This window comes from Cibotium barometz, chromosome 58 (assembly GCF_041138505.1).
Source record: "Cibotium barometz isolate CiBa-2024 chromosome 58, ASM4113850v1, whole genome shotgun sequence".
NCBI lineage: Eukaryota > Viridiplantae > Streptophyta > Polypodiopsida > Cyatheales > Cibotiaceae > Cibotium > Cibotium barometz.
Window position 1 is genome coordinate 24,791,799 of NC_141103.1, and position 26,526 is coordinate 24,818,324.

The 26,526-nt window shown below is 40.8% G+C and overlaps 1 protein-coding gene across 1 annotated transcript; it reads left to right on the forward strand.

Moving 5' to 3' along the window:
* The first annotated feature begins 457 nt into the window (after positions 1–457).
* LOC147606064 (glutamate receptor 3.1-like) lies at positions 458–4,767 on the forward strand. Its single transcript, XM_086792418.1, has 6 exons — positions 458–811; positions 1,214–1,323; positions 1,399–1,701; positions 3,284–3,315; positions 3,440–3,846; positions 4,175–4,767. Exons 1-6 carry the CDS (start codon positions 500–502, stop codon positions 4,580–4,582), a joined length of 1,572 nt encoding a protein of 523 aa, XP_086648544.1. The 5' UTR covers positions 458–499; the 3' UTR covers positions 4,583–4,767.
* The last annotated feature ends 21,759 nt before the right edge of the window (positions 4,768–26,526 follow it).

Consider the following 26,526-nt stretch of genomic DNA (forward strand, 5'->3'; position numbering starts at 1 on the left):
TCTCCTTCAATCTCGCTTCCCCATGTTGACGTGGTAAAATTTGTTGCATTCCTCATTCCGGGTGCTGATTTGTCAAAACCTTGTTACATTCTACATTCTGCCATCTCCTTCAATCTCGCTTCTGCATGTTGAGGTGGTGCAATCTGTTGCATTCCACATTCAATTTGTCAAAACCCCTGTTGCATTCCACATTGTGGGTACCGGATTGTGAAAATCCTGGGGTGATTACTGCTTTTAATGCTTGCCAAATGGAGGGTCAAGATTAAGACCCGTGACCATGACGGTGGTGGTCAAGTATGTCACCATTGAAAAAGGGGTTTATCTATACTAGAAAAATGACTTTCATACAAAGCCTTGCAAAATAAAGAGTTGGTAATGTCCGAAATTTCTTGGAATGTCGACCCGACTAGAACGCGTCATTGACTTGACCTGAGACCAAACTGAATTTTAATATCTTAAAAGGCTATGGGCAGGAAAGAGAGGAAAGTGTGAGGCGGTAATGGCCCTTTGCTTCTTCTCTTCCATTCTCTTCTTCTTTGCATTGTCTTCAAGCTTTGCGAGTTCTGATTCTTCTACCTCCAGACGTAGTACCACTGCTGCTCTCCCCCCCTTGAGGGTGCTCGTGCCTGTGAAGGTTGGCTTTCAGCAGTTTGTGTCTCAGAATAGCTCCTCAGTTAATGCCACTTTCGATGGCTTCTCTGTCCAAGTCTTCCTGTACGCCCTGCAGCGGCTCGAATCCCCACCTCCTTATGTTTTTGTCCCACAGGAACACGCTGTCTACGACGAAATGGTTGCAAAGGTCGCCAATGGGGTATGGCAAAAATCACCGTGCTGTGAAGTGCTGTGAGTGCTGTAATTGCGATATTGTAGATTAGTGAGAAGGATTAGTCTAATGATGGGTGTCGAGGTTGATAATCAGCTGATCAGTTAGAAGGATTAGTCTAATTATAATCATATGATGGGTGTCGAGGTTGATAATAATCTGAGAACAGTTGCATTGATCTGATGATCAGTTAGAAGGATTAGTCTAATTATAATCATATGATGGGTGTCGAGGTTGATAATAATCTGAGAACAGTTGCATTGATCTGCTGATCAGTTAGAAGGATTAGTCTAATTATAATCATATGATGGGTGTCGAGGTTGATAATCTGGCTAATTAGTCATTAATTGCCCTGCATATGTATTAACCTAGCACGCAGCTGTGATGCAGGAAGCGGATGCGATAGTGGCGGATCTAACGATAACAAAGGACCGGATGGAGAGCGTGGACTTTACAGTGCCGTACATGGCGTCAGCGCTGGTGATGGTGACGCGATTGAGGTAAATATTTGAGCACGTGATTTTTCGATGGTCACGTGCAGTAATGGGGGTGATCATGGCCGCGCTCTCTTCTAGGTCCCGGAGCGCTGAAACCCTGTGGGATTTTTTGCGGCCCTTCTCGCTGCAGCTCTGGCTCCTCTTGCTGGCTTCCTTCGCCGCCACCGGCGGCGCCCTCTACCTCCTGGAGAATAAGAACCCCGACTTCTCCCCCTCGCTCGTCAACAAGCACCACTCCCCAGCTGCGCCGCCCGACCCTTCTTCGCCCTCCGCCCATCCTTTCCCTCCCGCCAACCCCGCCGACCCCTCCTCCTTGCAGCGCCCTGGCCCGCCCATCTTCAATGAAGCCTCTCACAGACGCCGCATCATGAATGCGTACTGGTACGTGCAGCTCTAGTCTCGTCCACACATTTTCTTATTCTTTGAATCAGATAAGTAATTTACACAGTACGGCTGAAGCCTGAGATTGATTTCTCACGAGATGTGGGCAAGTATGCCACAATCACCACAGTATTTCAAGTGATTTTAGGTAGATTTCGGGGTGCCTATATACGTGGCACCCCATTCGACCAGGCCCGGAGCCGGTAGCCGGTGCCCCGCCCGCAAGTGTATAAACACTGGGCTATATACGTGTGTAAACGTGGGTTGGTTACGGTTGTGCCGTAGTGGAGTTGGTAAGGCACATGCTTGGGATGAGCGAGGTATTGGATTCGAATCCCACGTCCCACATGTCTATACACATGATGTCTAGACATGTGTGTACATATGTTCATAACATTTTGCACGGACCAATGTTTGGACATGGTACTAGGACTTAGAAAAATTTATAAGTCCCAAAGCCAGATGGCCGGCTACCGGGGTCAACGGGGTGCCACGTATACAGGCACCCTGAAATCTACCTAGAGCTATTTCAAGTTCACAACAACATTATCATGTTCATATAATCCATTGCCACAGAGTTCATTTCTCCAATTATCAAGTAGCTACAGTGGTCATGTTTGTGTTTTGGCTTGGAAGCCTAATGAATACAAAATAAACCGCCACCCTTAGAACTAAGTGATGATTGATCCCAAGAGCTTTGACTGAACAATTTCCCCCATACCTCACAATGTCTTGCATAAGGCAAGACGATCAAAATTCTAAATAAGGCATTACTATGTTTTCAATCGCCTTATTATGTCATTAATATTGTGGCATGAAGAGCATGTACATGTATTGCCATATAAAGTTTGAATATATTTATTTTCTGAACTAATATACAATATACATCACAAATCATATTTAAGTGTGGATGTAGGTTGGCACCTTGGTTCCTTTTAAAGCTTCAAAAATCTAATAGTGATCATGTCTTTGTTATCTATATGTCATGTAGCATGTGTCATAGATCATTTTTGTCACGTAAGATGTGTTCCGGGTTGACATGGTTGCCTCAATCCCTCCTGCCAAGAACCCTCGGTAAAGAACCACGGGTCTGGCTGTCATAATATATGCTATGCATCATTACTTAATTCACATTATAGATGTCAGTCATGAGGGGTGATATGTCATGTAGAGTATATCATCTATCAAAGAAGTATTATGTGAGTCATGAGGGGTGATATGTCATGTAGAGTATATCATCTATCAAAGAAGTATTATGTGTACTGTACCGTTTCTGTTTCAAACCAAGTCAAAATGGTGACTTCATTAGCTAAATCATTTCATTGATTATGATAGTTTAATTCATTTGATTGCTTAATATGGTGAGGAATAGCTTTCTTTGGGGATGAACACCCTACACCAATATAGGGGTTGATTCTTGAAGTATGGGGGGTATGGTTGGTGCTTAATCCTGCTTGAGTGATGATTTAATAAAAGAGTTACTTAATATAGAAATACTCGGTACTCAATATATTGTGCATTGATCAAAAGGTGTGTTATGTTACTGAATATTGATGAGAAGTGTTTATTATTGTTGTTGCAGGTTCACTTGTCTATGCATCTTTGCTGCTCAACGTAAGAAGCTCATGAATGCGCTAGGCTAAGTGAAATTCTTAAGAGAAGTTCTGAATATCCTAATACAAGATTTATGTAGAATAATACAAGATTTACTTAGATTATTTCCTTTCATGTATGGCAGAAGAATCAGTGAGGACCCATTTAGGGCGGATTGTGACAGTGGCATGGCTATTTGTGATGCTTATTTTGAATTCAAGCTACACAGCTAGTTTGGCCTCCTTGCTTTCAATGCAGAATAGCTATCCATCAATTGATGGGTTTGATGCTTTATTGAAGAGTAATGTATCAGTGGGATACCAAGAGGGTTCATTTATGAAAGGCTATTTGACAAAGATGGGGTTTCCACAAAAAAGGCTAAGAAGTTATGCTTCTGCTCCAGAGTATGCAGAAGCCCTCAGAGAAGGCCCTAAGAAAGGTGGCGTTGGAGCTATCCTAGATGAGCTCCCCTACACTCAAATTTTTCTCCAACAAGAGTGTGGCTTTACCTCAGTTGGCGATCAGCTTGCTTACTTCGGTGGATTTGGGTTTGTAAGTATTTTTCATTTTCATTACAGTTATTATGTAGTGTTATGTTATATATATATATGGACTATTTGGGTTTGTAAGTATTTTTCATTTTCATTACAATTATTATGTAGTGTTATGTTATATATATATATATGGACTATTTGAGTTTGTAAGCATTTTTCATTACAATTATTATGTAGTGTTATGTTATATATATGGACTACTTTAGTGAGGTAATTTTGATAATTTGGTGTGTGTGTGTGTGTGAGAGAGAGAGAGAGAGAGAGAGAGAGAGGGGGGGGGGGGTGGGGGAGCTTACTAAACTGATTTCAAAATTTGTATGTCTAAGGCCTTTAGGAAGAACTCCACTCTCACAGATGAGGTATCCAAGGGGATCCTATCACTGGCTGAAGCAGGTGTACTAGAAAAGCTGAAGAACAAGTTCATTGGTGGGAAGAATGTGGTCAAGTGCAGCTCAAGTGATGAGCCCTCCCATCTAAGGTTGAGAAGCTTTGGAGGGCTCTTTAGTATTCTTGGAGCCGTGTATTTAATTTGCTTAATCTGGCTTTTATCAATAAAGTTCTATCACAAAGGAAGGTGTGGCCATAAAACTAATGTTATCTATGTTGAGGGTAGTACTACTATTAGGGAAGGAGATTTAGCTTTGAGATCATTAAGTAGATGCTCAAATGGAAGTAGTGATTATGATGGATCACAAAAAGAAGGCCATGGTGATCATGATGGATCGCACAAATGAGGCCATGATGATCATGATGTATCACGTAGAGGATCCCATGTTGATCATGATGACTCTCCTAAGCATAGAAATTTGGCTTTGCAAAAAGAATAGTCTTGTAAAATCACAAGGTTACAAAGTGCAAGCAGCAAAACTTCGTTACTAAGTGTACTTTTCTCCTTTTTCTTAAATTCTATATTTACCAATTCTTTTAGGGTTGTCTACCTGTATTTGCATATTATGTTCAACTTTTTTTTAAAAGAAAAATTATACATTTCTAGTAAATTGGATTGATATAATTTGCCTAATGGACTTCAAAAGAATAGAGCAACTTTTTCATTCCAAAAAGTTTTTTATCTAGCAAATAGAATCTCTTGTTCATTTTTATAATCCTTTTGATTCATTTGAGATGTTATTTCTTCTTCTAATGTTTCACTAAATCTACAATGATCAAAGTTTGTCCAAGGCCCTAACATCTCACCTCTTAAATAAAGATGGGGAAGCCCTTAACACTATTGTAGATCATATGTTTTGAAAACCATTTAGAATCTTAAAAACAATTCCTTTGAAAAATGATCTTAAAAACAATTCCTTTAAAAATTGATCTTTTCAATACAAGTTTTGAAAGCACGTTTAGAATGAATGAGTGTTTTTTTAAACAACCCAAAAAGGTGAAACTCAAAACATAGACAAACTAATTTAAGAAATTGTAACTTGTGAGAGAAATAAAACAGTGCAATCTTCACAAAACTCACCTAGCGAGAAAGATGGAGAATAAAGTGAATTGTTGTTGGCACACCAAGATTACAATTAATGGACGTTTCACCTTCAAATCCCAAGTTGCAATGGGAGAATATGCATGGCATCTATTTGTTAACATGCATTGTGCAAACCAAAACACCAAACATTACAATACTTTCTAGTTCTAGGAAATCTCTCATAACATCTAAAACTTTCTACATGCAAAAGAGCAATCACATGTCACAAGTATGCACATATCATTCATCTACAAGGACTGGCACAAGATCATCAACCTCTTCCATGTCACTACATTTTGATTACAACTCGTACTCATCTTCACCTTCACTTGGGATTCTCCAAGATACGCATCTTAGAGAAAACATACACAAGGTTGCAATTGTTGATGGCTTAAGTCTATTACAGCATTTTAAATAAATGAACTCAAACATTGACCAGTTTCATTCATGACTTCTTGAAGATGTAGCCACTGGGTCTAAGCATGGTATGGTGGAATATTATATGAGTTATATAGCCCAAATTTATAGCATAGATTTAGTTGGCACATAACAATTTTAAACTATTTTGTGAAAGAGCTATATAGCTAAGGCTGTTACTATAGGAAGGGCTGCCAACTTCCCCACTACTAACAATAACGAGAGGAGGATAGCCACTACTAACAATAATGAGCCCACAACCATTTCGAACTCGTTTGGACTATGGTATGACAAAAATGTTATCTTCCTTGCGCATATTCCCGCTCTGTGTTCATTCTACTGTCTGTGTATTCCCACTCTACGTGTTCACTGGACAGGTTTGCTTGTTTACCTATTGCACACATGCAATACATACACACACACACACACAGAGTTTGCACGTTGCCAAAATATTGTAGGTCTCTCTCTCTCTCTCTCTCTCTCTCTCTCTCTCTCACACACACACACACACACACACACACACACACAAGCTTGCATGCATTTCATTAATCTCTCTCTCTCTCTCTCTCTCTCTCTCTCTCTCTCTCTCTCTCTCTCTCTCTCTCTCTCTCTCTCTCTCTCTCCTGATTGTGTTCATTCAAGAATACTAAATCGGTGTTTTTTTTGGCATGTGGTGCAGTGAAGGATGGGAAGGTCATGCTCTTTAATGACATCACAAGCTTCTTCTGGGAAAGCAGAGGGAAGCACATCCATGATCAAGGAAGTTTCCCTACCTCACCACAAAAAAATTTGTCACTATGCATAGGACTTTCATGAAGATCGGGGTCTTTCCATGGCAGGAGTGGATCCCCACACCTCTTGTAGTATGGGAAGAATGACATCTCTCATGAAAATTGGAGCTCTATTTTTTTGTGCTCAAAGCCCCTTCCAAGAAATAGCAAGAAGGTTAAATCATATTACGTGAAGCCAGAGTTTACAGAATGCTTGGTCCATCAACATTGGGATGTCTATCAAGAAGGACCATTCAATTACAAGATCGGGCATCAATTTGCAAAAGCATTTGCCCTGGAGAATTGTGAGGTTGCAAAAAGGGCTGAGAGCAAAAGGAGCAGTACACCATTGCTTGGGCTCTCCATTCGCAGGGCAATGAAGAGCAATGAGGAGAGACACAATCTAGAAAAGAAGCGCTTAAAGTGGGAAGAGCAGATGATGATTGTATCTGAGGATGATGCAAAGCAACATATGATGCAAAGCAACATATTGTGAAAGGTCCATGTGCACGCCCACATCCAGACAACACCCTTTCAATTCACCCAAACAAAGCTGAGTGAGTTGGTTGAGTTGCACGGTGCAGTGGTTTAAAGGTTGGGGAATGTGAGATGCTCTGTAGAGCAATCAAAGCAGACATTAGAAGATAGAATGAGAGATCTACATAGGACGGAGGGTGCTTAGCAAATCAATAGTACCTATGTTAGTCAGCTCAAGTGGAAGCTTGCACTTGCCATAGATCAAGGTGATCGAGACTGCCTCATGAAGCTCATAGCAAAATTTTAGGCCACACCATAGGATGAAATTGCCAAGCTAGAGATGAAAGTAAACGATTCAAAGGTGTGTGCCTTATTTAAAAAAATTATATTTGTTTATCTACATTATGTTGCCAGTGTACTATATAGCTTGGTTACGTATTGTGTATCAACTTTATTTTGATGTAGCACCAGTAATGCTATATAGCACAATTACCATGCTTTCTATAAGAAATTTTTCTTAGATATAACATGGTATGCTTGCTATATATCACAATTACCATGCTTTATATAAGAAATTTTTCTTAGATATATCATGGTATGCTTGCTATATAGCACAATTAGTGTGCTATATAGCTAATATGTCTTAGATGTAGCATGGTATGTTTTCTATGTAGCATAATAAGTATGCTATATATATCATTTTTCCTAGATATAGCATGGTAGGCTTGCTATATAGCACAATTAGTGTGCTATATAGTTAATTTGTCTTAAATATATCATGGTACATTATCTATACAACACAATGAATATGTTAAAGATCACTCATGATCCTATTTAGCATAATGAGTATGTTATACAGTACTGATGATGCTATATAGCAATGTGATATATAGTAGAGAATGTGGTATACAGCATAATACATGCTATATCTAAGAAACATTATGTGTCATAGCAAGGCTCTTTTTTATGTAGCACACCTTGTGCTATATAGCACAACACATGCTATATGTAAGAAAGATACAGTGTCATATAAAGGCTCCTTTTATGTAGCACACCTTGTAATATATAGCATTCAAGAAGTCTCATCAAGGGGGGGGATATCTTCTATATAGCTATAGTGAAGCCTCCACCTAAGGACCACCTTATGCTATATAGCACAAATTGTGCTACATAGCATTCAAGATGTCTCATAAAGGAGAGATAACTGCTATATAGCTGTAGTGAAGCCTCCACCTAAGGATCACCTTGTGCTATATAGCACAAATTGTGCTACATATCATTCAAGAGGTCTCATCAAGGGGAGATGATTGCTATATAGTTGTATTATGAAGTATAAACTAAATGCTGTCATATAGCTAGATTGTGTTAGGACTGTCCATGATTAATAATGAGATTGAAGTCTTTTTTCTATTATTTGTATTGTAGATTGTATCAGCAAGCTTTGAGGAGGAACTGACAAAGGAAACTGCACACACCAGTTTTTGTGCTGGCCTAAAGAGGATGGCTCAGACATCAGGGCTGCATGCATTTCGTCCACTTCCCTCTACTATAGTTACAGATCCTCTCAATGGAGCCTATGTCACTGGCTCATATAGTTGTGCAGGATGTGGATCCCCCTTTGATGCAGTAGCCCTTGATGCCTTTTCCTTGCCTTGTTGCCATGTTTATCACATGATGTGCTTTTTACATGTGTGCATATTCCAAGGTGTATGTGCATACCTTGGTTGCAGAGTTGTGTCTGAGAGGGCAAAGCACATGGTAGGTCAGGCTATTGCAACTGTTCAGACAAAGCCCTGTTCCGGTAAGTTGCTGACTTGGTATACAAAGCAAGTACTCCACATTGATGGTTATGGAGCAATGAATACATTGAATTTGCATTTTCAGGTAGTAGTGACAAGTCGATGTCTGGTTTTGCGGCAGAGGAGACCATGCAAGTACCAGAGAACATGTCAATGCATGCGACTGGTAAATTTATTTTATATATTTGTAATAAAAACCTATATCTTTCAAGTTTCTTTGGGGATCTTCTAATGTCTCTACATGTATACATGTAGAACAATGCTCTCATGCTGGTTTGGACAAGGAGGGGGGTTCTCAATTTGAAGAAAACCCAACCCCAGAGGTGCGACACACGAGTGAGGCAGAGTCAACATTGGATGATCAATATGTCAAGTCACTTAGGGAGATAAGCGAAGCGACAAAGAATCTTGGAGGAACCCCCTCCCCAAAACCTGTGAAGCCATCCCCAAAGTGCCTACGATCCACCCCAAAACGACTAGGTGATGAAGAATTTAATGTCCCCTTAATCCATGGCAGGAAAAACAAAAAGCTTGCTACAAAGCAAAAGTTGTATGCTTAATGATGGTATTGTGCATTGTCACATGCCATGCATTTCCCTTTTGTAGCCACCATCTAACAACTTTTTGTTATGGCTTTCCTATTCTTGCAAGTGTCTATATTCATTGTTGCAACTATTTGTTATGGCTTTCCTATTCTTGCAAGTGTCTATATTCATTTTTTTTATGGCTTTCCTATTTGCTATGGCTTTCCTATTCTGGATTTTCCTTTTGTAGCCATCATCAATGGAAATGAACAACTTCTTGTGATGGTTTCTCCTATTCTTGCAATATTTGACATGCATGTGCATAAACAAATAATATGTTGCACGTGATAAAAAACTGAGTATAGCAACTAGAGGCTTCTACGAGGAAAACAAAGATGGATCCGCACTGTTGATGATGGTACAAGGAGCCAACCACATAGTGATGCTACTTTCGTGGATGTTTCTAGTGATGAAGGTAGTAAAGAAACATCACAGGTTCCAGAGAATGTCACTATGGCTGTCACGTAGGCTGTAATGCCTATGACCGACGGCAGACCGGATGGCCATGTCCGGGGTTCAGTGGGAGAGGACGCCCGTGCGGAGTCATGGGCGGCCAGGCTAGTGTGGACGGCAGGTCACACACTATATAGCCTGGGGGATGAGGGGCAATCCTCATTCTTCCTCTATGGCTGGGTGGTGAGCCAGAGGCCGTCCCCTCTTGTGGTAATGCCCGTAGCGGCGTTACGGGAATGTAACACTGGTATCAGAGCGTGGTTCGATGGGATTATCAGAGCCTGCGCGTGAACGGAGGATCGGAGCCCGCGATGGTTTTCATCCACAATCTCCTTATCCTTATCCGGAATGGACGGTGTGGAGGGAGGCAGCCATGGAAGAATGGAGGGGAAGAACTCTCTCTCTCTCTCTCTCACAGTCATACACAGCAAGCAAAATCAAGTAAGCGATCTGAGTTTTGTTTTTTTTTCAATACGATTGAAATTGTCTTCGTTGAATGGCTGCGAAGGAATGTCTGCGTTGAATGGCTGCTTTGAGGATAAGGTCGCCTTTAGACTGTGTGTAGAGCAGCCTGAAGGAGGGCGAAGAGCACGACTGTGTGTGTGGGGGGGCGGGCGCAGCACCGTGTGGAGATGCTGCTGGAGGCCAAGAGCGCCCGTTGCTAGTAATGCTGCTGAGACTGGGTGGGCGACTCGTGCTGAGTGGGGGAAGCGAAGACACGATTTGAGAAACTGGCCGCTGCAGCGGGCGTGTGGAGGGAAACGCTGCTGCTGAGTTGCCTGAACCATGGGCCAGCAAGGTGGCCAGGCCAGCCAGCAGCCAACCAGGCGGCGGCGGCGGCGGCGGCGGCCAGCCCACGCCGGCCAGCCAGGCGGTCTAGGCGGCCAGGCCCCAGCCAGGGGCGGCCAGCCCCACGGCGGCCAGCCTTAGGCAGCCAGCGGGCGGCCAGCCCAGCGGCCGGGCGGCCAGCCCAGCGGCCGGGCGGCCATGCCAGCAGGCGGGCGGCCAGCAGAACGGGCGGCCAGCCCAGCGGCCGGGCGGCCATGCCAGCAGGCGGGCGGCCAGCAGAACGGGCGGCCAGGCGGCCATCGACCACCAGCGACGGCAGCCAGAAAAAAAAAAAAAAAAAGGGGGTTAAAAAAAACCATTTGTTTTTTTAATATATTTTTAATTATTCATTTTTATGAATAATAAAAATATAGGCGACCAGGCCTTTATACCGCATATAGGCATGCCCAGCGCACACTTGGCAACGGGCGGCCAGCCTGGACACTCCCCATGGGCGGGCGGCCACGCCCGAAGCGGCGAGGGCCGGTTCGGCCCGTTACTTTATTTTATTTATTTTTTTTTTAATTAAAAAAAAAAACACAAAAAAACACAAAACAATGGTACACCCCACGCAAACAAACCCAACACGGCCGTCGTGCCGTGTGGTCGTAGTGCCTGTTTTCAACGAAAAAGACCCACCGCACACGGCCGTAGCGCCGTGTGCTAAGAGAGAGACAAATCCCACGGCCGTAGTGCCGAGTCCTTCGAGACAAAGCCGTTCTATGGCCGTTGTGCCTAGTGAACACGTCTATGACCGTAGCCCGCGAGAATATGCACAATGCCTGCATCCTCCAATGTTTGGTACCAGTTATGGACGCATTGGTAGAGTCCAACCCAGTCGTGCCGTAGTGCACCCTGGCCATTTGTGGCATAACGCACTTGCTCGTGCGGTGCACGTACGTCTAAGAATGCCGTAGCGTGCCCATGTCTGCTGAACCATTGACAGTCTTGCACACACGTCATGTCATGGCGTGCACATGTTGGTGTCACGTCGTAAGTGCACTCATACCAACATTGTGCCGTAGTGCACTAGAATTTTTTTAAGGTGGCAAGAGGGAAATCAATGGTAATGTTCTCGCGTAGTTCGAGAAGTATTCGTTGACAATACATAAATACATGATATATATTCTCTCTGTTAGTGGTTTAACCATGTGGTTTACCACAAAGTAATATGAGAGCTAATATGAAAGTCCACAAGAAGAATATCGTGGCTCCAATGTGCTTAGACCCAATGAAAAATGTCTACTTGGATGTGGTCCATTGTGACGAACAAATGTAGTCCGTAGAGACACTTTTGCAAGCGCAGTCTTGCCATGGTCATGACTTCTAAAATTGGTCAATGGCATTTAAGATAGCTGGGATTGAGGTCGCGTTTGTCGATTACCTGCTAATAGCCTTGATCACATGACCCCATTAGCAACGTACTCTCTAGACATAACTAGTGTTAAACTCTGGGAGCGTAGCCTCGCCAGATTTCAATTTCCACTTTTGCGAGCGTCGTCTTGCTAGAGTTAAAATTTTGTTCGGACAAATTTATGTTTGTTTTGTAGTGACAAACAAATCTGAAGGGGTATAGTCTTGAGCTGTAATGCTCAATGCCCTTATACAATTTGATCGAAGAGAACTGTTCTACTAGCATGGTTTTCTCTTCTTTTTATTGCCATGCGTTGACATCCCACTGCTCGAGAGTTTGTGGTGATCTTTCGAGGGGGGAAAGAGCCTTTTTATATGTCACATCAATTGGTTTGGTGGTAATTTGATGGTATGGGACATCAATTCTCACGGAATCGATTGTAGTCTTGGTGGAATGGGACGCCAAGGCTTGTGCATGTAACTTGACTCTTTGGCAGGTCTGTATGTACACTTGTCCGTAGTGATAAAGTGTGCAAGATAAAATTTGAACTTTGAAAATTACCAAATATAGCCATAAGTTGGGATAAAACCCAGTTACAGAGTTCGGAGAAGCTCTAGGTAGCAAGACTATGATGGTGTGCTAGTGCTAACAGAGTGATTTAGTTCCGGAGTGATCTAAATCTAGAGGTTAGCAGTAAGACTAGTTTGGTTGAACAGTTTCATGCATGGGGGACGCCCTATAGCATTTTGCCTATGTTCAACATAAGTGTGCGATTGTGAGCACATTTTAGTTGCTACCATATGAATTTGGGAAATATATTACTTTCCTACATAAGCAATTGTAATATTGCATGACAGGCTATTTTGCTTACAAAGTTCATGTGCGTGTAAACCCTATGAGTCGTATGACCCCTAAGGAATGAGTGGAGCATTTCTAGGATTTAATAAGGTTTTACATGGCAATAGTGAGTAGTATCTCACTCCAGATGAGCCTGGTTGTTGTTAGTATCGGATCCGACATATGAAGTGTACATAAACTTGGGCTGAGTTAGGATAGAAGGCTAAGCCGGAGAGCTTAGTGGTAAATCCTACTGTATCTGGTGAGTTTTGACTTAACCGGAGTGTTAAGAAGTAAACTCAAAGTCTGGGGCTGAACCGGAGTGTTCGGAGGCAGACATATCTTTTGTTAAATCGGAGAATTTAACAAAAGATGAGCTTGGGGTGAACCATGGTACCCAGGAAAAAAGCTCTTCACACTAAAATAGTGCACAATAATTTTAGGGTGATAAAAATCCATCGCAGGAATGTTTTACAACTTTCCATAGATGATAGATGAAGACCATGTACTTTACGGAGTTAAAGTACATAGGTGGTGACTTTGGCGCCACATTTTTGTAGGAAGTCACCAGCAGTGGTGTGGTTAGGTCAGCCGAGACTCCACAAGACCTATGCACTAGTTTTTAAGTTGACCTCTATGATAAGGACGTCCAAAAATTCGTGTTATAATACCAGAGATTGTACTGCAATGTGCAATGGAGGGGTCAATTTGTGTAGTCACTTCTTAGCAGCAAGTGACTTAAGCATCTTGTTATAGATGGCTGTATATGGTACTCCCACTCGGGGGAGGTACGCCATTGGGTACGGAGTTAATCACAGACTAGTATGGAGCTACTAGTGTGATGATAGTGGGTACGTAGTTACTCACTAGTGTGATGATAGTGGGTACGTAGTTACTCACTCCTAATACATAGCTGCTAATAAAATTAAGATCCTCGAGTGAAAGATACTCTAGATTAACATTTTCAATTACCGAACCACAATCCATGAGTATCGAGGTACTCATAAATATGTTGACGTTGCTCAAATCGAGGGACCGATTTGTTCGATGGTATGGAATAAGCAAGAGAGTGAAGTAACTTAAAAGTTACACATCACTAGTCCTAGTGAGTTGTCGAGGTCATCCGTAGTTTGATGATCCCCTCTACCTACTATCAGATAACATTCAATTTTGCAAGCCCTGGCATTTAATCCGTAGTGATTATGAGTCTGGTGTGAGATATGGTTATGAAGTTCTTACAGGAGTACTCGTTTATTTGCTTGTCATTGGTTATAGCTTGGTAGAGATTGCCACCTGTGATGGGTAGGTAGCTTTGCCGCTATAATGAGGAGGCAGCAAATAATGTTCTCGTAGTTATACTTCATACCAACACCGAACAGGGATAGGATGAAATTCCTAAGTTCATTATCACGAAGTACTGTGATGTTTGCATTTATATTGAATGTATGATGTAATGAGACATTGGGCTTGTGTAATTACCATCAATTATCTAACAACCTATGGCTTCGCAGAAAGCTCAGTCATTATCTGTGGATTGATAATGTGGTTATTAGTAGTTTGGAATTTTTCTTGATAGATGGTACAACCCACCCAAATGATTCATAAGTGTGTAACCGCTTATGAAGGGTGATAATATGCAACAATGAAGCACTTTGTTACAAGTGTGAAACCACTGATATGTTGCAAAGCAGTTTATCAATAGTACCACCATATGTGCGTAGACACTATACCACATCTTCGTTGCAAGATGTTTAAAAGTTTCTTGGAAGGACTCAAGATATAACATATGATATTAAACATGGTCTAGATTTGTTCTTGGACCTATGATACTAGCGCGTAGTCCGCTTGACAGTAGAGTTTTTGAGGACAAAAACCTTTCTTGAGGGAAAGGAGGGATATCCTCAAATATCACATAAACTCGAATAGTTGTGTGAGTCTAGACAATACTTGAAGGGATATGTCTGGTAATAGCAACAAAGAGTTGTAAGTGAATGGATGTAATTCCAGACACCCATAGTGGTGCAAGAATCTTTATCAAACATCTCCACATACTATATGATCTGCTCGCATATATAGTATGGCATAAGAGATAGGAAGTTTGATTGTTATATTTGAATGGAAATTTTCAAAAAGTTACATTTACTCTGAGTTAGAGTGGAGTTTAACCATCCGTAGATTGATGGTAGTTAGAAACTCAACAAGATTCTAGAGCATATGCTTGTGCAAAGAGGTTACTCTAAGAGAGAAAGTATCTCTCAACTTTGGAACTGATCCTTGTGATGCATGATTAGATTGGCTCTAGTTTATTTCTCCTATGGCCGTAGAGCTTTCCAAGGAGAAGTTTTAACAAATTGGTGATGCAACATGGTAGCGTAGTCTACAAATATCTAGTAGCATAGTCTAAGAACTTGCGCTACTAGAGTGCTCTCCAGTACATTAGCTTCTGTGCTAATGACATGATGCAAAATCAAGGCATGAAATTTGCCTTGGGGTTTTGGTTGAAATACCAAATCATGGCTTGTGTGAGCATGATCCTGTCTTTACAGAGGTCTGGCGTGCTGTACGCGCACGCACTTTGTCACAGCCTCGCCCACCTTCCTCGCCAGCACGTAATGCTAGTCCGGAGAGACTGGCCGTATGTGCGGCGGGTAGCGAGGCGAGAGTTAGTCCGGAGAGGCTAGCCGAGCCTTCGGGGTATAGTTTTGATAGTCCAAGTGCGGGTCACCCTGTGATTCAGAAGACCTATGCACTAGTAAAAAGACAGTTTTATTGGCCTAGTTTGTTAAGGAACGTCCAGACTTATGTGCCGAAATGTAGTAAGTGCCAGGTCAATAAACATGAACGTCTTAAGGTTGGAGGACTCTCCGTCCTAAAGATTCCTCAAGGAAAATGGGAAGCATTTCCATGGATTTCATTACCGGTTTACCCAAGACGAGTCGAAGGAATGACTCGGTGTGGGTGGTAGTGGACATGTGAATTAAACTGGCAAAGTTTATTACCACGAAGAAAAACTGTAAAAACACCAGAGTTGGCAAAACTCTTTATTGAACATCTCTATAAGCTATATGGCTTGCCCGCAGATATAGTGTGTCGGATAGAGATAGAAAGTTCAACAGTCATTTTTGGAGGGAAATCTTCAAAAAAAATTGGATACTACTCTGAGTATGAGTATGGTAGATCATCCGGAGTCTGATGGTCAAACTGAAAAAGTTAACCTAATACTCGAGGATATGTTGCGTTCTTATGTAAGTAAGAAGCAATCAAATTGGGAAGAATATTTGCCCATATTAGAGTTTGCTTATAAAAACTCCAAGCATTCACCATTCATGTCAATGTATGGATTCCAGCCGAGATCTCCGATGGCTGTAGGCCTAGAAAAGGAGAAGATTCAATCTGTCAAGGATTCCCTTGAAGATATGAATAATATGCTCAAAGCTGCACGCGAGAGCATTCGTAGCGCACAGAATCGCGCTAAAACATTTCAGATAAAGGACGCAGACAAGTGACCTTTGCAGAAGGTGACTTTGTATTTTTTAAGGTTCCTGCGCAGTCAGCAACCATGAAAACGGAAAAGTGTGATAAACTTTCTCCTAGATATTGCGGTCCTTTCAAGGTCCTTAAGAAGATTGGGGACGTAGCCTACAAACTTGAGTTACCGGAGAGTTCTCAAGTTCATCATGTCTTCCATGTCAGTAAACTGAAGAAATCAGTTCACGGGTTAGAGAACGCAGTTTCTCCAAAGATTTTGGTGGAATTGATCACTCCACCAAAGATACCACATGAACCGGAAAGAAATCTTGGGTATCGAGACAGACAAACCCGACATAAAATGTACCAGGAGGTACTTGTTAAATGGACAGATAGGGATGAGGAGTAGCAACCTGGGAACGCCGCAGTGCAATTTCCAAAAGGTTTCCCTAGTATGTTTTCGAGGACGAAAACTCTTCTTAAGGGGGGGGTAATGTCACGTAGGCTGTAATGCCTATGACCGACGGCAGACCGGATGGCCATGTCCGGGGTTCAGTGGGAGAGGACGCCCGTGCGGAGTCATGGGCGGCCAGGCTAGTGTGGACGGCAGGTCACACACTATATAGCCTGGGGGATGAGGGGCAATCCTCATTCTTCCTCTATGGCTGGGTGGTGAGCCAGAGGCCGTCCCCTCTTGTGGTAATGCCCGTAGCGGCGTTACGGGAATGTAACAATGGCAGAGGCCAATGCTAGTGTGGAGGAGGATGTTAAGATGGACACATCTAATTTTTGTCGTAGTGTTGCCAATGCCAGTGTTAAGGACAATGCCACTGTCAAGAAGTTGACCAAGCATATCCAATGATCCCTCAAACATGGGTCTCTCATCTTCAAACTCAACCACCCTATCTAGTATATTGATTGGTTCTTGCATATCTTCCATGTCCAACCCTTCTGTTATAGGCTTGAGAACAATATGTGACCATTCTTGGACATACGACTTGTTAGAGCATGATCTGCAATGATCATCTATACATGCATTGTAGAAACAAGCCAAATTTCTTGTTTTCAACCGTGTCAGGTCTAGTTTGCAAAACCCACACACAGAATGTAGGGATTGTGTCCCCTTGAGTGTTGCACATCCCCATGCATTAGACCTGTACACATCATTTGCACTTACTAACCAAAACTTTCAGTGAATCTGGGGACCATTGCTAGAACTGCAGGCATACGAGCTACTTGCACCATGAGACATAGTTTCCATTAAGAAAGCTACAACGTCAGCAGCATTTTGAAGAACTACACCATCAGACTTGAGTTGTTTGTGTGTTAATGTCCTCTTCACTACTGCACCAACACCGTCAAGTTCTCCCTTGCCATGGCCTGAAGCCAAAAAAATCCAAGTCATCACCACACCTGTCAGTTTGTAAAAGCGACTCAACAAAATAGAATGGTCGGGCAGCGTTAAACTGTGAAGCCGCACCATCCACACCCAGTGCTTTCGAAATTTCAAACCCTAGTCTTCAAGCAATCGATTATGAATTTGGAAGCAATGTTGCACAAAGAGAGTAACATGCTTCTTATCATCAGAGATATAGAAATGCATTTCCTTGATTATGCTTTGGTTGTTGCTTTGTACTATGCCTATATGTAATGTGAACAAGGATTGTGCATTGATCTGAGTGCCAATGCATGGACTGCATTTCATTTTGATGTTTGAATGAGTAGTTCTCATCATCAAAATCCATTACAGATACTATGATATCTGTAGGGAAATTCTTGAGACACTCCCTATACTGATCAGCTTGCCATCTATACCTGAAGTTATGCTTAATGAACTTTGATGTGTGGTGTTTCAGAATCACTAATAACTCTTTGATAACAACTTGCTTGATGGACAACACTTTTTGTTGTCTGGTTACATCATGTCTATTTTAAACTTGAATATCCTCAAAGACTTGAATAGTGACTGTCTATTTTGAATATCCTCAAAGACTTGAATAGTGACTATCTTTGTTGTCTCCTTTTCTTCATGTGGACACAAGCGTAGCTTTTTAACACCGCATTTATTGCATTGCCCCATGATGATACATCTGAACTGATGGTATGTGGAATCTTCCTTCTTTTTGCATAGACAAGATTCCCACAGTTCTATAATTTGAGACATGACGTGCTCGTGTGTGCAACACATTTTCCCTTGGCTATCTACCACTGATTTGCAAACAATACAATTGACATTTGCACAAGCTTCCATGAAAGCCAAAAGCATCTAATTGCATCCGATTGAAGGCATCTTTTAGGTATAACATTTGTATGTGGTACACATAGCAACATGTGTTCCAATCCTTTAGCTTGCGCACAAAGAAAGGTTTAAGCTTCTCAAATGAGCGTTGGCCAATTTGCAGATGAGGATAAGCAGACTTGAACCTTAAAAAATACTTCGTCTCTGCAAGGAACAAAGACCATGAAGAACTTGCAGATGATGATAAGCAGATGCACAGTGCTATATATAGCACATGCATAGTGCTATGTATTCACAAAACAGGTCAGCTATATAGTACATGGTTATGCATTAGTACTGTGCTATATAGCTCGTACTGCTTGCTATGTAGTACATGTGAGCTTTATAGCACATGCACAGTGCTATTTGTGAATCTTAGACTTATGCATCATTGTACAAATGCTATATAATTGGTTCAGTGCTATACAACTTGTTGAGTGTGTTGTAGAGAGTGCTATATAGTGCATGGTTATGCAATAGAACCCTAGGCTTTAATGATGTGTGCTATATTAGGGGTGGTCATTGAACATGTGCTATGTAACTGGTTAACTATGCTATATAGCTCGTAGTAGTGACTGATATGTACTACATGGTCATGCAAAATAGCCCTGGGGTTAGTTAGTAGTCAATGTGTTATACCAAGGTGTTGTGAGCTATATAGCACAAAGATGGTACAATGATAGTGCTGCATAAAACATTGATATGCATCATATCTCTATGCTTGAGTGATCATGTGCTCTATGGGTAATTCTTTCAGCTATATAGCCCGTGCACAGTACTATTTGTGAATCTTAGACTTATACGTCATTGTATAAATGCTATATAACTGGTTCAATTCTATATAACTAGTACATGGCTATGCGATAGAACCCTAGGATTTAATGACACATGCTATATTAGGGATGGTCATTCAACATGTGCTATGTAATTGGTTAACTATGCCATATAGCTTGTAGAGAGTGCTATTTACTACATGATCATGCTATATTAGGGATGGTCATTCAACATGTGCTATGTAATTGGTTAACTATGCTATATAGCTTGTAGAGACTGCTATTTACTACATAATCATGCAAAATAGCCTTGTGCATTAGTCAATGTGCTATACCAAGGTGTTGTGAGCTATATATCACAAGGATTGTGAAACCGGAATGCTATAGATGACACTCATACACCACAACTGCTTGCTTGAGATATCATGTGCTATATAACTAGTTACATGAGCTATATAACTAGTTACATGAAACAGGAATGCTATAGATGACACTCATACACCACAACTGCTTGCTTGAGATATCATGTGCTATATAACTAGTTACATGAGCTATAGAGAACATGCATTGTGCTATGAATGGAGAACACGTGCATTTTATTATCATGAAACTTCATTGAGCATGTGCTAGGTAGTAGTGCATAACTTGTAGAGAGTGCATGGTCATGCATCATGGCTTGAGACTTCAATGACATACTATATCACTGGTAGTAAGAGCTATATAGCACAAGGTACTATATGTAATATGTAGTGTGAGCTATATAGCACTCTTCAATGAGTAATCCATGACCTCTACACCATGATATGCAAGACATGAATAACAAACTCTTATCCACAGTGGAGGTATGTACCTGAGATTCATCTAGCAAGTGTACCAGATGTTTGATTGATTGCTTGTAGCTAGGTCGAAGCCAACAAACATCTTTCTTGTTTGGAGACACCCTTGTATGCTTTGTCCCCAAAATTTCACTACTATTTCCTTGACCTCTTTAGTCAGCTTAGAATGGGAACTCTTTCTTTTACATGCTTCCAATGGCAATGGAGAAGCCTGAGCATCACTACTAGCTCTACTTTTACCACAGCATAAAGGTTTCTTGGGTGACTGTTAAGAAGCTTTGCAGCTTGAAGAAGGTTGAGTTCTTTGTCACCATATCCGAAAATGTGATTTAATCCATGGACAAGCATTGTTAGAGTGATGCGCTTCAAAAACAATTCATATGAGAATCGTGGAGTCTTCAACACCTATAATGAGCTACTGATTGCAGAGACCAAAAGAGAGACTTTTTGATTTGTCCTCTGTATATGGTATAATCTTTTCATTACCGATTAACGATATCTGCCTTGTCATTTTTCTTGTAAGGTTTTAGCTCTATCAAAATGTGCTCAACTAGGTGCTCTACACTTTTTTGTTTCCTTAATTCAATGTCCTCCTCATTGTCAATGACCTGTGAGTGATTGGTTCTGTAAAACCGACGCCTTTTCGAATACTCCCTCTTCGTAAAAGCTTCATACTTTCTAACTGCATCCTGTTCATCTTCAATGAGAAGCTGATTTCTTCTTGAAGAATGGGAACATGCTTGAAATGAAATGAAATGTGCCTATGAAGAGTTGCTTGCAACCATCAAAGGCGCAACAGAACATCCTTCCTGATTTGATGGCTCTATTCTATCTTCTCTGCCGTCCATTTAAACAAAACCAAGGATAGATATGGAAATTGCCTCAAGAAGATATGGAAATACCCTGTTAATCTATGTGTGCGTGTGTGTGTGAGTGAGAGAGAGAGAGAGAGAGAGAGAGAGAGAGAGAGAGAGAGGTTCTCTATACAGCTCTCTATGTGTGATGGCGAGGAGATGGGTAGAGAGAGATAGGTACAGAGAGGGAGTGGGAAGAAACAGAGGCTTCTGAAGAAAGAGGAAACTCATGTAGCAACCCCACTACGTGGGAGTTTTAAATCCGTTATACATATAATATAATTTAATTCTTTTTTGTGACTTTTGAAACATAAACCAACCCTTGAAATATAGCGCAATAGCTAGTGTCCATGGACACAGCTATATGAGCCACTATACCATGCATTCACCCCACTACTAACACACGTGTTGCAACATGCGAAAGTTCGATGACTTCACTTCCAAACTCTTTCCACCATGTGGGAGCAAACATCTCTTATCTACAACTTCAAGGTACCATGCATCACCGAACATTTCCTCGCAGTGTGCAAACTTCAACGGTTATACATATGCATCTTTTCTTTGATCCTTTTCTTTGATCACTAGGTAGCAATTTTGCATAAATACTCTTGAAGTCTTTCAATACCTTAGCATTGTTAGACTGTAAAAGTAAAGCTGAAATTGAGAGTCTGATGCAAATGCAGCTCCACAAATAGGCATATGCATCTTCCTCCAATGAAAATCTGCTTGATGAACAATCATAGTTCTTTCTATGTTATTAAAGCATTGTGACTCTTTCACTTTTTCAATGGCGTCATGCTTCTCCATTATATTGTAAACTACCAATTACAAAACACTCTATATCAATCTTCTGAATGTTTCTCCAAAAAACTAGACTTTGCACCAAGACAATGCATTTGCAAGAAACCTCAAGAAACTTTCCTTTTTTTCTACCCATTGCTTAAAATGTTGATTAACCCACTATCTTAATTAAGTTGGCTTTGCTTTTTACCAAATGTTCTAACATAACAAAAAGAGTGACAAATAGAGTAGCACAAAAGGCCACAAGACACAAATTTGAATGATGATGATGAAATAAAGCATACGTAAAATTTGAATGATGATGATGAAATAAAGCATACGTAAAATGATGCTCTCTAATAAATTTGACAAATCCAATTTCATACTTTCAATATCAATGGTTGAAACACCGTTTTACCTAATTCATCTTCTTGGACAACTTCACCTAATTCCACATCCATTTGTTGAAATTTCCTACAAGTGTTCCGCTAGCTCTTCAATATATCACTTTCTTTTAATTTATAAATCCCAACTTTATACTTCACTTGTTAATCCAATTCTAGGATTAACAAGAGTTACCACCATTATCTTACATCAAGGAGTCACCGTAGATACACCAAAGGGTCATACATTCAAGATATGAAGCAATAGTGTCCAAAGCTACAACTTGGACGGGTGCTCGTAATGGTGTGACAGAGTATTTATGTGGCGATTCCCACTTCAAGAGTATGTGGCAGCAAGATAGGATGAAGTCCTAAGTGATGTACTTCATGGATATATTATGAGAGTAGTCATTGTAATAGCATTAGGCCTCTCATGAACCTAAAGTGCCCGGTCAGCCATAGTTTAAGTGAGTGTGAACACTTGTGGCCATGTATATAAGTGAATTTCTCTTATAATACAACATACTCTCCCATTGTGCAATTGAGTCTTGCTCTTGATAATCCTCTTGCTAATCTCTCTCCCTAATGCATGCTAGTGAGTGTGTGTGAGTCAAGTGAGGTGAGAGGAGGGACGAGGACCCGTAGTGCAACGCGACGGTGTGACAACGCTCGCACGGGAGACGCGGTGGAATTACTTCTCAAAGAGTTGTAGAGCTTGGAGACCTCAAGGGTTACGAGCTCAGCCATTGGAAAGATCCTCACGACAGTTAGTTCACCAGGTAATCTCTTTTGGAAAAGAAGGGTTAGGGTGAGCCATAACATTTATCTTGATTAATGGTTTCCCATGAAAAAGATGTGGATTTGATGGTGATTTGTGTGAGGTGTAGAATAGCTCTCTTTTTTTTTTTAACATAATGCTTTTTACTTAATTTTTTACTTAATTTATTATTTTTATTGTTATTTTTATGGTTTTTCATGTTCTTAGGGCTTGCACATAGTTTGTATTAGGCTTAGTTTGCATCCATTGCATCAAAAAATGCAATAGAATGCAATTCTTAGTGAATGTTAACTCTCTTTAGTGTTAAATATAGAACTAAGATCATTAATTCTAGTTTGATTGTGTGTTTGTTCTTGAAATTGTTTGGATTAGAGTGTTAGCAAGCATTTGGAGTAGCTTAATCTTTTCAAAAAAAATTTCAAACCATCAAAAACCCTTGAATTTGACTAATTTCTCTTAATGGACTGGTTTTTGTCATTAAGGGTGATTAATCTTGTTTAAGAGGCCAAAAAATTAGAAAATGTGTTAATTGGGGTCCAAATGGATCATATGATTAGTCGAAATTGGTGTTTTTGAGTGTTTTGAGAGCATCTAGATGCATCAAAACACCTAATCCAATCAATTTTTTCATCAATTGGAGAAATTTGACTCTCTTTGCTTAATTTTACCTTAAAAGAGGAGACCATAATTAAGAGTCTAATTAATCTCCTATTTTAGATTAATTTACACAATTATTGATGCACAAAGGTTAGCATTCCCTTGCTCTATCCAATGATGTGCAGCTCAATTGTGTGAATTAATTAAGGATTAATGGTTAATTAGAGTCCTTGGTTAGTGTAAAAGAGGAAAAGATTAGTGAAAGGATTAATCTTTGATTAATTATTAATCTTTTTTTACATGACTCATTAAGGCTAGTGAGCATTCAATGAGTAGATGGTCATGAGTTGTCAAATTGTCCATTTTGGGGGTCATTTATGAAGGGTGTAAGGGGTGTCATTAAAAGGTTCACTTTTTTTATTCCCACTTACTTTTTTTTGGAAAAATGCCCATTCCTCTTTCATTTTAAATTCAAAAATATTTTTCCCCAAAAAAAGAAAAATTCGTATTTCCCACTAGACTCCACAAAAAAAAAATTCGACCGTAAAGCCGTGAATGGAATTTCGGACATGAACGGAAATCCGACCGTGAACGGAATTCCAGCTTTGAAAGAAATTCCGATCGTGAAAGTTCAGACGTGAAAAAAATGAATTTAATATTTCATGGAGTCCGGTTTCACGGCATGAAACATTAAACGTTTTAGGGCATGAAAACCTGAGGTTTTACGCGGAAAAAATCAAATTTAATATTCCCTGGAGTCCGATTTCACAGCGTGAAACATTGAACGTTTCACGGTGTGAAAACCTAAGGTTTCACGCGAAATAATAATAATAAATTCAAATTTAATATTCCGTGGAGTTCGATTTCACGACGTGAAACATTGAACGTTTCACGATGTGAAAACCTAAGGTTTCACGTGAAAAAAAAATAATAATAAAATTCATAAAACTCATGAAGTCCATCACTCGACGTGAAAAGGAGTCCATCGCAAAAAAAAAACTCGACGTGAAAATTGGTCGGTCGGCAAAAACTCGTGAAGTCCGTCGGTCAACGTGAAAAGGACTCTGGAAACCACCCCTGTTTGGAGGCCCGTATCTCCTAAATCGTATATCCGATGAAGGCACTCTAGGGCTCATCGAAAAGCTAACATCGATCTCTTTGAATTTGGACCTAGCCGCCCGAAGTCAAAATCGACTATTTTGGCCTTTGACTAGTAGCCTCAAAATTCAACTCGAAAATCGAGGCAAAAAAACAGCCCAAAAACCACGAAAAGTCGCACAAAAAACAACGTGAAAACGATGACGAGCCATATTCGAGCTACTTTTTGAGGGTCTAAACGACAAAATCACGGTCGACTCAGGGAAACAAAGTTGTAGTACTCCAAAAATACTACAACTCCCTCATAGAGTTTTTCAAAATTCCTTTTGGAACTCCCTCAAAAACGTGTTGCAAAACAGGGAAAAAATTCTCAAAATTTTTTTCATCTTGAGATGGTGATGGAAAATAGGTTTTAGGACCTCCTCTTCCATCTAGGAAGTTCCTAGCATATGCTTTTTTCATCTTGAGACGGTGATGGAAAATAGGTTTTAGGACCTCTTCTATCTAGGAAGTTCCTAGCATATGCTTTTTTTGAAAAAATATCTCTAAGGTCGTTCACGTGCGTATAGCGCCCGCCTAAGCTAATTAGGGCAAACGGACACTCATTTGATTCTGTTAAAATTACAACAATGTGATGAGCTATGGTGGATCAAATGCTAGAATCAACATCATTAACAAAGTGATTAGATGATAATTAAGATGTTATTAGTGAGTAATTAACTAATAGCTTAATGTAGGCATGGATAATCAAAAACCAACAAATTCTCATTAGGCCAATGCCTCAATTTATAGAGTTTACATCCAAGCATCTAATCCCACTGATTTCTCCTTGATTCACTCCACCTCTTTTGCTTGATTCTCTCCACCTCTCCTAGAATATCTCCACACTTCCTAAATCTTCTCATGCTACCCTTTATTCTCTCCCAGTAGATTCTTCTCACCTTTTCATAGGTTTTCTCACATTTACACATTCTCTTTTATAGCCTCTAACCAAGGGCTTGTTCCCGCACACACCCTATTCACTTGTATAATTCAACACCTCCCCTCAAGTGAATACTCCTAGCACACCTGGACCCTATATCAAGTTTTCCTCTTACTTGATAGTTCGCGACGACCAGTGCCTAGCACACCTCCCCTCAAGTGAACTTAGCACACCTGTTCCCTGTACCAAGTTTCTCTCTTACTTTTTGATAGTCCGCGACCAGTGCCTCAAGTCCCTAAACTCATAGTCCTTGACACTCTCTCTCTATGTGTCCAAGGCTACTACAAGTGCCCGCCCCCCACGACCTTGACTAAAGTGCTCACACATACATCTACCACGTGGCCTACATCATCGGTGGCTCAGAGATGGTTTTACTTTATTGGGGCAGGTTACATTGGGTTGTGGGGTCTCTCTCTCTCTCTCTCTCTCTCTGAGATTTTCACATGGCTCCTCACTCTTTGGAGTCTCACATCTTCTCTTGTCTTCAGTCTTCTTATCGTGGTAGCTTCTCTCCACGCGTCCATGTCTTCCTCTTCTTTCAGTCTTCTTGTTGTGGTGGCAGCTTCTCTTCTCGTATCCATGTCTTCTAGATCTTCTTGGTGTGGATCTTCCTCTTGGAAAGAGATGTTCTTCTTCTTTCATTGCTGGGGCCATGAGCTTGTCCGTCAGGTCTTCTTGCTCCATGTGAGCAACATGTTTAAATGTTTTGTTGACAGTTCTTTTGGGCTTTTGTTGTTTATCTTGTGTCATTATGCAATGCAAACCCAAATCTATGCGGGAGGTCTTACCTCTTGCCTTATTCTGGACAAGGACAATGTCTGATCCCATTTTTACATTGATGTAATGTGCCCAATACATAAT

Coding starts and splice junctions, on each gene's coding strand:
- LOC147606064 (XM_086792418.1), top strand. CDS start 500: ATGGCCCTTTGCTTCTTCTCTTCCATTCTCTTCTTCTTTGCATTGTCT. Junction 1,702..3,283: donor CGCATCATGAATGCGTACTG/GTACGTGCAGCT, acceptor TTGTTGTTGCAG/GTTCACTTGTCTATGCATCT. Junction 3,316..3,439: donor ATGCATCTTTGCTGCTCAAC/GTAAGAAGCTCA, acceptor CATGTATGGCAG/AAGAATCAGTGAGGACCCAT.